At 42.7% G+C, this 14652-nt stretch overlaps 1 protein-coding gene across 1 annotated transcript; it reads left to right on the forward strand.

The window, feature by feature from the left end:
- The first annotated feature begins 459 nt into the window (after positions 1-459).
- Positions 460-14259, forward strand: TRIML2 (tripartite motif family like 2). Its single transcript, XM_049865512.1, has 7 exons — positions 460-654; positions 1147-1242; positions 5037-5231; positions 6410-6550; positions 8506-8528; positions 8709-8809; positions 13673-14259. The coding sequence occupies exons 1-7, from the start codon at positions 469-471 to the stop codon at positions 14257-14259; spliced, it is 1329 nt and encodes a 442-aa protein (XP_049721469.1). The 5' UTR covers positions 460-468.
- Positions 14260-14652: the final 393 nt, after the last annotated feature.

Raw genomic sequence — 14652 nt, forward strand, 5'->3', positions numbered from 1 at the left:
CTTTCCGGTGGATGCAAGCGCTGGGAAGGTGCGCGCCTCCTTAAACGTTGCCTCTGGGACTCCCTCGGCCCCTCTTGAGCCCCGGAAGTTCCTCCCACCTTAGCCCAGGGCCTTCCACGGGCGGGCATCGTTTGGGGTGACTTCCAGGTAAGTGCTCTGCCATGCTGTCGCTGAATTAATTGTCCACCTATTGCTTAAAATTGTCAGAAAACTTGAGACAGCGTCCTACGCCTCGGCCGTTGGTGTTTGTCCATCTCTTACCCAAGCACGGACCTGCCCGGGGGTCGTCCGAGTTCAGCAGTCCCAGGTGCGCGCAGGTCGTCGTCTTTGCACCGTTGATGCTTGGCTGTGGGCGCGGCGGATGCCAGGTGAGTCGGCTCCAGAACACGGGGGAGCCCCGCAATCCTTTCCTGTCCGCAGTGCCGGGGAGCACCCCACATCGGAAGCAGACCTAGGGACCCCTGCAGAATGTCCGACAGGCTCAGCCCCCATTTGCAGCCCCAAATCCCAGATTTCTACTGTGAGAAGCACCTGGAACCACCGAAGCTCTTTTGTGAGGATGACCAAGTCACGTTTTGTGTCAAGTGCACCCCATCCCAGGAACACAAGCACCACGTGTTGTATGCGGTGGGCGAGGCCGTTGAGAACTACCAGGTAAGCTTTCCGCAGGTCCCAGAAAGGTCTGGCGGTCTGGCCACCTCCTCCTGCTTCACTCCCCTTGGATCATTGCCTTAGCGAAGTGTTTATCAAAGAATGTAAGTACTATGTTCAGCCTTTTAGCTTCAAGGCTAAGAAAACCTACAGACAGGTCTTTCAGGAAGTCCCTGGGTGTCTCAGATGGTTAGTCACTGGACTAACTGAAAGGTTGATGGTTCAAACCACCCAGAGGCATTCTAATCCAGCCAGAGGCCCCTCTGAGACGGGCCTGGTGATCTGCTTCTGGAGGGTCACAGCCATGAAAACCCTATGGAGCACAGTTCTGCTCTGCACACATGGGGTCACCATGAATCTGAATTGACTGGGCAGCGACTAGTTGGCATCTCGTTTGTTGTTTGTTTGATTGGCCTTTCAGTTGTCTAAGGTGAAGAATCCAGCTGTTGTAAGGCAATTTATTTACTCGGACTCCTGTGATATATTTCTGTCCAGAAGTTATTTCAAGAGATGTTGAACACATTGAGGAAGAAACTTGAAATCGCTCAAAACATTTTGGCTGATGAGCAAGAAAGAATGGTGATAATTCAGGTCAGTGCTTAACTTGAAACTTGAGTGGAAAATTACTGATAATGTCAGGTAGCAAGTAATGTAAACAAAATCAAAAATGACAAACCGGAGAAAATATTTGAAATCTATAGAATAGAAAAGTGCTAATTTCTGAATGTACGAACAGCTCGTAAATCAATAAGAAACAGACTAGCAACCCGATAGAAAAATGATGAAAGAAATGAAACTTCACAGAAGAGAAATTGCAGATGTCTTCTAAACACACAGAAACCCTGGTGGCCTAGTGGTTAAGTTCAGCTGCTAATCAAAAGGTCGGCAGTTTGAATCCACGAGGTGCTCCTTGAAAGCCATATGGGGCGGTTCTGCTGTGTCCTGTAGGGTTGCTATGAGTTGGACTCGACAGCAATGGGTTTGGGTTTTTTTTTTGTTCTATAAACACACAAAAACATCCTGAAACTGTTCAGGGTAAGAGAGATACAAGTTAAAAAATATTAAATTGTTAGTGAGGTGACGTTTGCAACCCTGATTGGCAAAGATTAAAAAGATTGAGAACACGGCTGATAACAATGGTTTAGGAAAACTAGCACCTCGGGTATTTTGGGGGGACGTATAAATCGTGAAACCTCTATAAAGGGAAATATGAGGATGGCTTTCCAAACTGAGTGTCCCACTATCCATCTCACAGACTTTCACTTCTGATTTCACGCGCTCTCTGTATGCTCCACTCTTTTCTGAGTCTTTTCAGTTTTAATTTTCCAAAAGAATGAATCTCTAGTTTGGGATGGTGAGGAAGGAGAATTGCCTGGCTATGCTAGATTTTTTTCAACTCTTCCCATGTTTTTTCATCAAATACTCAACCAGTAATTGAGGGCCTGTTGTTTGCTAGAGACTATGCTAGGTGCTAGGGACTTGGCAGTAGAAAAAACAATTCTGCCCTTTGGGAACTGACATTCTAGTAGAGATAAACAACAACAGCAACAAAAACACTATGTTACACAGTCAGTAGAAGTCCCTGAGTGGCACAAATGGCTAAGCAGTGGATGACTAACAAAGAGGTTGGCAGTTCAAACCCGCTCAGAGGCACTGCGGAAGTAAGGCCTGGCGATCTTCCAGTACGTCACAGCCTTGAAAACTCTATGGAGCACAGTTCTGTGCTGCACATATGGGGCCGCCATGAGTCGGAATTGACTCAACAGCAGGTAACAAAAACACATACTAAGTGTTCCAATTTTTTTAAAGCAGGAAAGAGTAATGGAGTGGATCTTGCCATTCAGGAAGTGACATTTGAGAAAAAACTCAAGGAAGTGAGGGATTAAGGGCTTCGAGACTTGCGTGTACTTGGTGGGGGCTGGGCGAAGGAACAAGAGACCAGTAGATGAGGACATCAGAAAATAAAGGCGCGTGTCATACAGGACAGTTGACCTTTAATGAAATAAGGAAACCACTGGACAGTTTCCAGCAGAGGAGTGAATTTATCTGACTTCCACATTTTCACAGAAACACTCCAGCCATTAAAATAAGGTACCCAGTACCCAGTGCCCTCGAGTCGATTCCGACTCATAGTGACCCTATAGGACGGAGTAAGAGGAGGTAGAAGCAGAGGTGGAAAGACCCAGCAGGGGGCTTTGCAATAATCCAGAGAAATCTGAAAGCGAATTGGGAAGCTAGTGGTAGAAGTGGTCAGGTTGCGGATACATCTCGATTCCATGAAGTCTCATGAGATTAAATATCGTCTCTAAACTGACTACGTCCAAATTCATATCCCTAGCTCAGAGTTCTGCATGACAGGCTTTCCTGTCAAAGTTTCTGCTTGGCATCTCTCCTTGGATGTCTTAGTTGAGTATGCAAAGTCAGCATATCTGTAAAAACGGCTGTGGTGGTGTCAGAGGTCCTCTAACTTCAGAAGGAAGGAGAATCACCATCAGCATCAGCCCCAGGCTGATCCCTGTGAGGTGGAAGTCAGACATTCCTCCACACTCCAACCTTTTTGTCACTTCTGACACCAGCCGTCCCTCCCATGGCACTCTCTACTTCTCTGCTTTGTTTGATAATTCACGGCAATGGCCGCACAGAACTCACAGACAATACTCATGATTATGGGCTGTATTAGGGGACACCAGCCGTCCCTCCCATGGCACTCTCTACTTCTCTGCTTTGTTTGATAATTCACGGCAATGGCCGCACAGAACTCACAGACAATACTCATGATTATGGGCTGTATTAGGGAAGTAACAGATTAAAGCTTGGGGTCAGGATCAGCAGGCTCAATGAGGGATCAACAGGCTCGATGCTGCATCAAGATCAGGAAGCATGTAGGCAGAGTCTCCCTTCTTCAGTGCAGGACAGCTCTCTCAACTCCTTTCAGCCCCCTGTAGACCGATTCCTCTGGCCCCCTGTGAACATGTTCCTCTGGTCCCCCTGAGGATAGGCACCTCTCAGCCCCCTGAGGACAGGCTCCTCTCAGCCCCCTGAGGACAGTCTCTTCTCGACTCCCTAAGAACAGGCTCCTTCCTCTCAGCCCCCTGTAGACAGGGTCCTCTGGCCTGCCTTAGGACAGGCTTCTCTCAGCCCACTGTAGACAGGTTCCTCTGGCCCCCCAGAGGGCAGGCTCCTCTCAGACCCCTGAGGACAGTCTCTTCTCGACTCCCTGAGGACAGGCTCCTTCCTCTCAGCTCCCTGAAGACAGAGTCCCCTCAGCCCCCTGTGGACAGGGTCCCCTTGCCCACCTTAGGACAGGCTTCTCAGCCCCATCAGGACATACCTCCTTTCTCAGCCTTTTGCCCTGCTGGGACCTGGCCTCTGCCCAGCTTGGGCAAGCATCACAGAACTCTTTTATAGCACTGCCAATAAGTGCCCAGACGCACCCCACTCCACCAGCAAGCCTCTTGCCTGAAGACGCGCAGCTTTCTCACTTCCTGAGTTGACAAACCCACTGTAGCCTCCGCTCTGTGGGCCAGGAAACCTACTGTGCCGTCTCACACTGGTCTTCTAGTGCTGCTGCTGCTCTTTCTCTGCCGAGCTTGCCGTGGCTTCTTGCTATCTCGCACCTTCTCTGATGTTACAGCTCTGTCTGTCTCCTGGGTCTAGTAAGTTCTCAGTGCAGGGACCATGGGGCCGAATAATGCACTCTACCCCTGGCTCTTCTTTCTTGTTGGTAGTTGAGTCCCCTCTCTGCTTCTGGGATTGGCTCCCTTTAAGCCTAGTGGGATGGAAAAATTGACCAATCACCTCATTAGGGTTCTGTACACCTTATTTGCATAGTTCCACCCAGTCATCGTGTGGGAGTTACAAGCGCAAGCTTGTCTAAACAGCCTGTATTAAGTAATTCGCTGTACCGCAACACCCCAAACTGAGCTCCTGATGTACTCCCTACCTTCAGAACCTATTTCTCCCATAGTTTTCCTCTGTGTTTCGACAAGTCCATCCTTCTGGTTGCCTAGTCTAAACACCTCAGAGTTATCCATCCTTGACTTCTTTCTTGCACTTCATGTCAAAGCATGAGCAAATCTCACCGATGCTGCCTTCCAGCTTTCCTGGTCTCCTCATTGTTCTTTGAGATTGTAGCTTTCTTAGTTTTTCCTGGTCACTTAGCATTGCTTCATCTGTATTTCTTGTTATCAGATTTTCTTGATGCCTTGGGTGACTTTGACTCCGAAATTCTCTTGGTTCTGTGGATTTATGCCTTTATTTTCTTCCTTTATACTTTATATTTCCCTCTTCTCTTTACTGGAGTTAGAGATGGAAAGAAGATGAACATTTGTGCTCAATCTGTCATGTTTAAGCTGAAGTCTGTCCTGTCTGTCTCTGTGGTGAAGGAAGATGAGCAGAATTTTAAGGAGATGATTGAGTCAGAATATAGGATACGGTTCCGGATGTTGAATGAAGAGAATGACATGAATCTCCTGAGACTACATGAGTGTCTATCCAACCTAAACATGAAAGAAGCCAGCCTGAATCAACTGATCAAGTTGGCCACAGAGCTGGAGGAGAAGCCCCAGGAAATACTGCAGGTAAGATGTTGAAAACAACTTCCTCACAATACTGGAGAAGTGAGAGAAAGAGGAGCTGGACATTGTGCTAATTTTAGAATAAGATATCCAGTGATAACCACAGATGTGTTAAAATAATGTACATGTCTACACAGCGGTTCTATTTCTGAGAATTTACCATGCAAATTTACTTATGTATGTACAAAAAAACACAAGTAAGGCAAAAGTGTACAACTAGATTTTGGTACACAGCCGTGATTCAGAGGTAGCCTTTGAAGCCAGATTGCTGTAGTTCCTGTCTGTGTTCTGCTATTTCCTAGCTCCTAGGTGGCCTTGGACAAGTGGCATAATCTCTGACTCTGTTTTCTTAATTGTAAGTCAGGAAAAGTAAAGGCACCTAATTTATAATATTGTTGTATGAATTGAGTGAGATAATCTATATAAAACTTATATACACGTTAAGTGCTCAGTAAGTATCAGCTATTATTAATTTATTGATAGTAAGAGACTAGATACAACCTGGAACCATCAGTATGAGACTCATGAAATAAATTGTTACAATACAATGGATTACTCTTCAACATTTAAAAAGGACATGACTCTATGTGTATGAGTAATTCTCCCCAAGAGCATATTATTTATTAAGAACAAAGCAAATTGACAGATCAGTGATAGAATATGCCATCTTTTGTAATTTTTAAGAAAAAAAAAGATTGTGAATGTATGTTTCATGTCCCTAAGTAGAGTATCTTTGGAAGGTGAAAAGAAAATTGCTATCAGTGGCTTAACGAATCATTGAATCCTTTGTTCTTATTAGTTGCCACTGAGTCTCTTAGTTCTATCATTGATTGATTGAATTGAGTTTATAATTATAATACACTTTGATTTTAATTAATCCTAATTTAATGAAGGAAATAGGAAACTTTCTGAATAAAATGCCACAGGCAGGGGAAAAAATGTGATCTGTTTGAGGCTCAGATTGTTTTTTTTATCTACATCAGCATAGATGTATTAATTGTCAAATAATTGAATTTCTATTGAGAGATGCCCTGTTTGACATGGAGACATATCAAGGCCTTACCTGAGTACATCTGTTTTTGGGAGGGCGGACAGAAAAGGCGGGTTTTTAAAGAGATGGTTAGATTATAAACTAAGAGCAGTTAACCAGTTGTTGACAGTAATCGGAGATGCTTCTGCAGAGACTGGGTGACTTGATGAGAGACAGAATGGACAAACTGAAGGAGAGTGAAGCCTGGCTCTCGGAGCAGATCTGCAGCCTCCAGGGGGTCATCGCAGAGCTGGAGAAGAAGTGTGGGGAACCCTCCGTAGCACTGCTCCACGTAAGACTCTGGAAGACTTCCATTATTGGATTTGAGAGATGAGAACTGCATGGTGCTCCTTAGGGGTCAGTTCCCAAAGAAAAGATGCCCAGTGGTCTTCAACCATACCTGAAGTCTATGTAGCTATTTTCCAGTCACCAAAAAGACTGAATTACTGTAAAATCCTTGGATAATGTAGAGCTGTTTCACGATAGTTCTCACCTTAGAATTATCAATAAAACCCAAACCCAGTGCCGTTGAGTCGATTCCAACTCATAGCCACCCTATAGGACAGAGTAGAACCGCCCCATAGAGTTTCCAAGGAGCGTCTGGTGGATTCGAACTGCTAACCCTTTGATTAGCAGCCATAGTGCTTAACCACTATGCTACGAGGGTTTCCAGAAATTATCAGTAGTAAGTTTGAATTGAGATATCCCTCAATAGGATGAAAAATTGACTAGTCAATTATGATATACCTGTAAAATGGAATATTCTGTAACCATGAAAAATGAATATGGCTGTTCTGTATGAGCCAGAAATGACTCAATGGTTTTGGTTTATAGGCACTAAAAGGGTATCTTTAAGGTATCTCATTAATTCCAGATAGCTGGAGAATAATGTAGAACAAAATTCTAACTCAAAAAAAGGCCAGACTTACAGGTTCGGACAGAGACTGGAAAAACCCCGAGAGTATGGCTCCTGGACACTTGTTTAGCTCAATAATGAAGTCACTCCCTAGATTCACCCTTCAGCCAAAGATTAGCCAGGCCCATAAAACTAAACAAGATTAAATGGCACACCAGCCCAGGGGGAAGGACGAGAAGGCAGGATGGGACCGGAAAGCTGGTGATTGGGAACCCAAGGTCGAGAAAGGAGAGTGTTGACATTATCATGGGGTATGTAACCAATGTCACACAACAATAAAAAACAACAACAAAAAACACAATATGTATATTGTTTAACGAGAAACTAATTTGCTCTGTAAATCTTCATCAAAAACACAATTAAAAAAAAAAATCTCATTAAGTGAAAAAAGAAAGATGGAGCTTTTCCTAGTGAAAAATGTATATATTTACATATGTGCTGGTTAACATTCACAGACCACCTCTGGCAAGATGAATACGAATGTTGCAATCACTGGTAGCCTTGGGGATCGAGGGCGGGAGACGTATTTATATAGCACTGTATGTTTTATATTTTATGCCGTGATGCGCATAGCCTTTTCAGAAGGTAAATTACTTGCTATCTTAAGACGTCATATCCATATTGGATGTGATTTCAGAAGCTTTTACATGCAAACCCTCAGGGAGCAGTTCAGTTCTAGAGCCAAGCCCCGTTCACTGCAGTACAGGTGGGCGTGACCCAGTTATCCTCAGTTCCTGACCGAGCTGTGACTTCCCTCCCCAGCCTTAGTGGATCCTCAACTTTTGGTTCCCCAGCATAGGAAACAAATACAGGAACATTTGATTGTATTGGTTTTCTAGGACAGCCTTAACAAATTACCCCAAAGTGATTTACCCATTGGCGTTGAGTCGATTCCAGCTCATAGAGACCCCCTAAGACAGAGCAGAACTGCCTCATAGGGTTTCCAAGGCTGAAATCTTTTCAGAAGCAGACTGCTACATCTTTCTTCCGTGGAGTTGCTGGTGGGTTCCAACCGCCGACCTTTCAGCTAGCAACCGAGCACTTAGCCACTGGGCCACCAGGGCTCCTCCACAAACTGTATTCTTTAACAGTTCTGGAGGCTAGAAGTCTGAATTTAGGGTTGGGCAGGACCATGCTTTCTCCCAAGGCTCTAGGGGAAGAATCTCTTCCAGCCCCTGGTAGCCCCAGGCACTCCTTGTTTGGTGGCAGTATAACCCCTTACTCTGCTTCTGTCCTCACACCGTGGTCTTTTCCTTGATTTTGAGCATTTCTCTGACTTTCCCTAATCAGTGTTACCCAGCAGTAACCTTGCCTCTTTTCTCCCTCCTTAGAACGCAAGATGTTCTTTGGAAAGGTAAGTTTTCATTTTGGAGACACTTGGTTGGTAGTCTGCGGTGGAGTATACTGGGAGGGCTGTGTAGACAAGGGTGGGAAGGGCGTACCTGCTAATGGAACCTGTTTGATGAGATCTGCCCTCTAAGTGGAGGGGCCTGGGGCCTGGGCAGGTAACCTCTGTAATCTCCTTTCTTTATAGGAGTGAGTCACTCCTGCTTCAGTGTCTGGAGCCTGCCCACATCACAGAACTGAGTTTATCCCAAATAACAGGAATGAGCCCAATGCTCAGAGTTCTCCAAAGTAAGTTGACACATACTCACAATTTAATAGAGAACTGCTGCTCTGTGTTTTATGTTTGGGAATTTGGTGACCATCCCACCGTGAAAAGATTGAAGACTATTTAGGGGCTGTATAAGAAAGTAATTTTATGATTTAACATGGAGAAAGGATCCCTAGTGGTACAGTGGTTAAGCCCTCGGCTGCTAACTGAAGGGTTGGTGGTTCAAACCCACTAGAGGGAGAAAAATGGGAGAGTCTGTTTCCGTAAAGATGACAGCCTTAGAAACCCTATGGGGCAGTTGTACTCTGTCTATAGGGTCGCTATGAGTCAAAATAGACTCAATGGCAACGGAATCTTTGTACGGCGAGGCTTTCCTATGCAAATTCTTGGCCAGTTTCCCAGCCCTGGAAATGTAATCCCAGGGAGATTCTACCACTTAAAAGTTTCCAGAAAAGAAGTTTCAGCACGTTTAGCAAAGGACTTCCATCTCCTGTGCCTGTAGTTTTGCCTTTTCCAGAGTGTCCTGTCAGTGGAGTCATAGAGTATGTAGCCTGTTGGGTCTGACTTCTTTTACTTTACCATAGTGCAATTGAGATGCATCGAAGTTGTCACCTGGCAGTTCTTTTTTATTGCTGTGTAGTATGCCGTTGTATAAATACTGCATACCACAATTTATCCTTTCCTGGTTTCATGGATACTTGGGATGTTTCCAGCTTTGAGCTAAAAACATCTACCTGCAAATTTTTGTGTGGACATATGTCTCTTTCTCTAGGTTGAATACCTGAGAGTGGGATGGCTGAACATGTTCTCCAAACTGACTGTGCCATTTTACATTCCCACCAGTAAAGTCTGGAAAATTCCTTTTTCTACATCCTCACTAGGATTTAGTATTGTCAACTTTTTTTTTTTAAATCAGATCCAGCCTAACAGCTCTGCAGTGGTATCACCTTTTCATTTGCGTTTCTCAGATGACTAGTGATGCTGAGCATATTTTCACCTGCTTATTTATCAGCTGTATCTCTTCCTGGTGAAGATTAGCTATGAATCCCTTCCACATGTTTTTAATTGTGTTGTGTGTTTTCCTCTTATTGAGTTCTGAGCTACTTGTATGTGTTCTGGTTACCATTCCTTTATCAGATATGTGTTTTGCAAATATTTATTCCCAGTCTGTGGTCTGTATTTTCATTTCTATTTTTTTTTTCTGCATTAGAACAGTTTTGTTTTTTAATGTATTTTCATTTTCTTAACAGTGTTTTGATGAGTAGACATTTTGATGAAGTCCAATTTATTAGATTTTTTTTTTCTTTTATGGTTTGTGCTGTTTGTATCCTATCTAAGAAATCTTTCAGGAAAAAGATGTGGCAGCCTGCTTCCATAAAGATTTACAGTCTTGGAAACCCTATAGGGCAGTTCTCTTCTGTCCTACAGGGTCTCTGTGAGCTGGAATTGACACAACAGTGGGTTTTAAGAAATCTTTGCCTACTTCAGTAAAGATTTTCTTCTAGAAGCTTTAGGTTTTACATTTATGTTTGTGTTCCATTTAGAGTTAATATTTATATATGGTTCAAGGAGTAATACAACCCTAATGTACCGAACACCACCCATTTTATTTTTTGGCACATGGATATCCATTCATTCCAGCACCACTTGCTGAGAACATTATCCTTTCTCCATCGGATTTACATGGCATGTTTGTTGAAAATCAGCTGGCAAGTAGGAGTTGGTCTGTTTCTGAATTCTGATAGATCCATTGATCATTAGAGCTACCCTTTCACCAATACCACACTGACGTGATCGATCGATTATAGGAAGTCTTGAAATCAGGTGGTGTAACTTTGCTGTTTTTCCAAATAGTTTTATTCTCTCGTTTTGCCTTTCCACATAAATTTTAAAATCACTTTGTTGATTTATACAAAAAGGAAAAAAAGACTGCTGGGATTTTGACTGCGATTACATTGAATCGGTAGATTAATTTGGGGAGAATTGACGTCTTGAAAACATTGAGTCTTCCAGTCCAGGAACATTGTGTATCTCCATTTATATAGGTCTTCTTTGATTTCTCTCATCAATGTTTTGTAGTTTTCCACATACAGATGTTATACTTATTTTATTATATTAACCCCTAAGTGTTTTATGTTTTTTGGTGCTATGGTACCTATACTTTAGGAACTGTATTTGTAATGGAAATTTCATTTATTTCTAGTTTGTTGCTAGTATATTGAAATAGAACTGATTAACGTATATTGACATTGTCTCCTAAAGCTATGCTAAACTTATTCATTAGTTCTAGTGACTTTTTTATAAATTCTTTGGTACTTTCTACAAAGATAGTTGTGTAATCTATGGATATGTAGATCATTTTATTTCTTTCTTTCTGATCTGTATATCTTTTCTGTATTCTTCCCTTATTATACTAGCTGAGGAGTCCTGGTGGTACAGGGGTTAAAGCACTTGGCTGCTAACCAAAAGTTTGGCAGTTTGAACCCACCAGCTGCTTCATGGGAGGAAGACATAGCAGTCTGCTTCCGTAAAGATTTACAGCCTTGGAAACCATATGGGGCAGTTCTCCTCTGTCCTGTAGGGTCGCTGTGAGTCAGAGCTCCCTGGACGGCAATGGGTTTTCTTTTTTTTTTCATTGTGCCAACTAGGACCTCCAATATAATGTTAAATCAAAGTGGTGAGAGTGAATACTTGCTTTGTCCTTGCTTCTAGAGAGAAAGAAAGCCTTAAGTCTTTCCTTTTAAGTATGCTGTTAGTTGTAGGGTTTTCTATAGTTACCCTTCATCAAACTTAGGAAGTTCCGCTCTGTTTCTATTTTCCTAAAAATTGTTATCATGAATGGATGCTGAATTTAACAAATGCTTTTTTTTTAATTTATTGAAATGTTCGTGTTTTTTCCTTCTTAAGCTGTTAATGTGGTGGACTGTATTGATTTATTTTCAAGTGTTGAACCAGCTTTGCATTCTGAAGATAAACACTTGTAATGAGGTCTCGTCCATTTGCTATATATTGCTATATTCAGGGTGCTAGTATTTTGTTAAAAATGTTTTGCATTTATGCTCATGAAAGATGTTGGTCTGTAGCCTTCCTTATAATCATCCACTGACTTTTTTTTATTTAATTCATTTCATTTTTGATTTATGGATAATCTATTTGGTTCTTTTTCAAACTGGCTCGATCTTGCTTTTTAATTTCCTGTATCCTATAGAGTCGCTATGAGTCAGAATTGACTCGATGGCACTGGGTTTGGTTTTAGTTTTGGTATAAATGTTTTTAAGCTTTTCTTTTTTCTTTAAACACAGCAAGCACAGTTATTTTAGAGTCTACTCCTGATAATTTCAGTATCTAAAGTTCTTTACAGATCTGTTTCCGGAATCTTGCTCAATGGTGCTTTTCTTAGTTTGTAGGTGTGTGCTTAGTGATTTTTGTTAGTAAGCTTCCCTTTTTTCTTGAATATTGTTTTTAGAAATTCTTTGAGAACAGGAATGGAGATGTGCATTCTTTCAGAGAAAACTTCCATTTGTTTCTGCTCATCTTCTGGAGATACTCAGAGTCTGAGACAATTTAAAATTCAAGGCTTGTGTATAATAATGAGTCCAGAGATTTAAGCTAATTTGGTAATAGAACTTGTAGAACTTGCTACTGGCCTAAATGTTAGAGAACGTAAGCAATAATGGGTGACTCCAGGTTTATGGCTTGATCAACTAAGGTGGTAAGATTGCTACTAACTGAGAAGTAAAGATTGGAAAGGATGGGTTTGAAGTTTTGGATGTAGTATGTTTGAAATTCTTGTTATATCCAATTAGCAGTATGTGTTACGAGTGAGTCATAAACATATAGAAGATATTTAAGATGGAGGCTAGATGAGGTTACCTGGAGAAAGAAAGAAAGAGGACCAGGACCAAGCCCTGGGAAATCACAATATGTAGAAGTCCAACAGAAAGAGATAAGAGAAAGAATAGTCAGAGATATGAAGAAAGCCAGTATCACTAAGTTGGTGTAAGACAGCGGCTTACCAAGGCCTTAGCAGGTCCACCAGGTTGACTGCAGACTCACAGAGTATGTCTTTCAGCTAGAAGAAATTCACATCAAGGCTTCTTTTTGTTCTCCTCTTGATTTTGTGAAAGATTCTCACAGGTTTTCTAGACTCCACTAACATAATCTTCTTTGAGCTGCTCAATGTCAAGCGCTTGTTGGCAGCAATTTCTTGGCTCAAAATCAAACTGAGGTGATATTTAAGCTGAAAAGAGCAATTAAGTCACAGGGAAGAACCACGAATCAGTTGCCCTATTAGGAGACTCTGAGGCTTCTGGCTGTTCAGGCTTGCAGAAGATGTTTTTAGGACTGAAGCTGGGTCCCAGGTGATAGCTAGGTGAGAATAAATACCAGTTATAGGCTCTGCGGAGCGCTGGTGGCTTAGTGATTAAGCACTTCAGTTGCCAACCAAAAGGATGGCAGTTCAAATCCACCAGCCGCTTCTTAGGGCAGTTCTACTCTATCCAGTAGGGTTGCTGTAAGTTGGAATCCACTTGACATTAGTGCGTTTGGTTTTTGGGTTTTTTGTTTTTTTTTGGTATAGCCTCTGTTGAAGGTAGCTTTACATGTCCTTAATCCATTATTTTTTGTTTAGCCCTTCCAGGTAGATTTTGTCCCCTTCCACCATCTTATTGGTTTATTTCTTCCATGATGTCCATTTACCAAAGCAAAGCTTCTGGGTTCCTTTTCCCAGACTCTCCTAAATTGCTTCTCCTGTTTTGGTGCCTGAGACTTGCCCACTCACTGGGAAGCCCTACATGTTAGAAATAATCTGTCCCTGGCGTCGTCATTGATGACCACCTAGGTTGATGACCACCTAGGTTAACTAAATGTCTGTCTCCCTGCAGGACATATCACTTTGGATCCTGAAACAGCTCATCCTTTTCTGGTCTTATATGAAGATCTGAGAAGTGTCAGATTCGGGAATGTCCAGCAGGCTGTACCCGGCCACCCAGGGAGATTTGACTTCAGTGCTACCGTGTTGGGTGTGGAGCGTTTCACCTCAGGGAGACACTACTGGGAGGTGGATGTGGGAAAAGCAGCAAATTGGCAATTGGGTGTATGCAGGGACAGTGTGAGCGGACAGGGTGGCAGGCCCAACGCTCACGGAGAAAAAGTCTTACTGACAAGGTCCATGATGGGGGTGGACTGTACCTTCTGGGTCTTTCCCCCTTTAAAAAGGATTTCCTTGAGACAGCAAATGCACAGAGTTGGAGTTTTCGTAGACTGTGAATATGGACAGGTATCATTCTATAACGTCACAGAGAGATCCTTCATTTATAGTTTATCTTATCTCCCCTTCCATGGAACTGTCAGGCCTATATTTTCTATATGTATCCCAAATGAAGGTACAAGTTCAGACTCTCTCACCATCTGCCCCCCTCAAGTTCCTTCTTGTAATACTACTGTTAGCCCTCCCTCTTCCTTGGTGTGAAATAAAAGCCACATAGGGCCAGAAGGTTACGACCATGACTTTGTGAAATATTTTATTATTTTTTTTTCTTTTTAATCCAATAAAAGATTTCTCTCTTGTGTTGGAACCCAGTTCAGTACCCAGAGCCTTTGTATTCCTGGAATTTCGAGGACCAGCTAGTGAGTGAGGTTGCATTTAAACTGAGTCATGAATGATAACAGCAGGAGTACTCTATATGATTAGAACAACACATGCATATGGGTTTTATGCATATGTAGCCTGACTCCAGATTAATCGAGGAGCCCTGGTAGCACAGTGATTAAAGCGATCGACTGCTAACCAAAAGCTTGGCGGTTTGAAACCACCAGCGGCTCTGTGGGAGAAAGATATGGCAGTCTGCATTCCGTAGAGATT

Source organism: Elephas maximus, chromosome 22 (genome assembly GCF_024166365.1).
Source record: "Elephas maximus indicus isolate mEleMax1 chromosome 22, mEleMax1 primary haplotype, whole genome shotgun sequence".
NCBI lineage: Eukaryota > Metazoa > Chordata > Mammalia > Proboscidea > Elephantidae > Elephas > Elephas maximus.

Bases quoted from the DNA above. Each gene is read 5' to 3' on its own strand.
- TRIML2 (XM_049865512.1), top strand. From the start codon at position 469: ATGTCCGACAGGCTCAGCCCCCATTTGCAGCCCCAAATCCCAGATTTC. The intron at 655-1,146 runs GTAAGCTTTCCG...ATTTCTGTCCAG, and splicing joins AGGCCGTTGAGAACTACCAG to AAGTTATTTCAAGAGATGTT. The intron at 1,243-5,036 runs GTCAGTGCTTAA...TCTGTGGTGAAG, and splicing joins AAAGAATGGTGATAATTCAG to GAAGATGAGCAGAATTTTAA.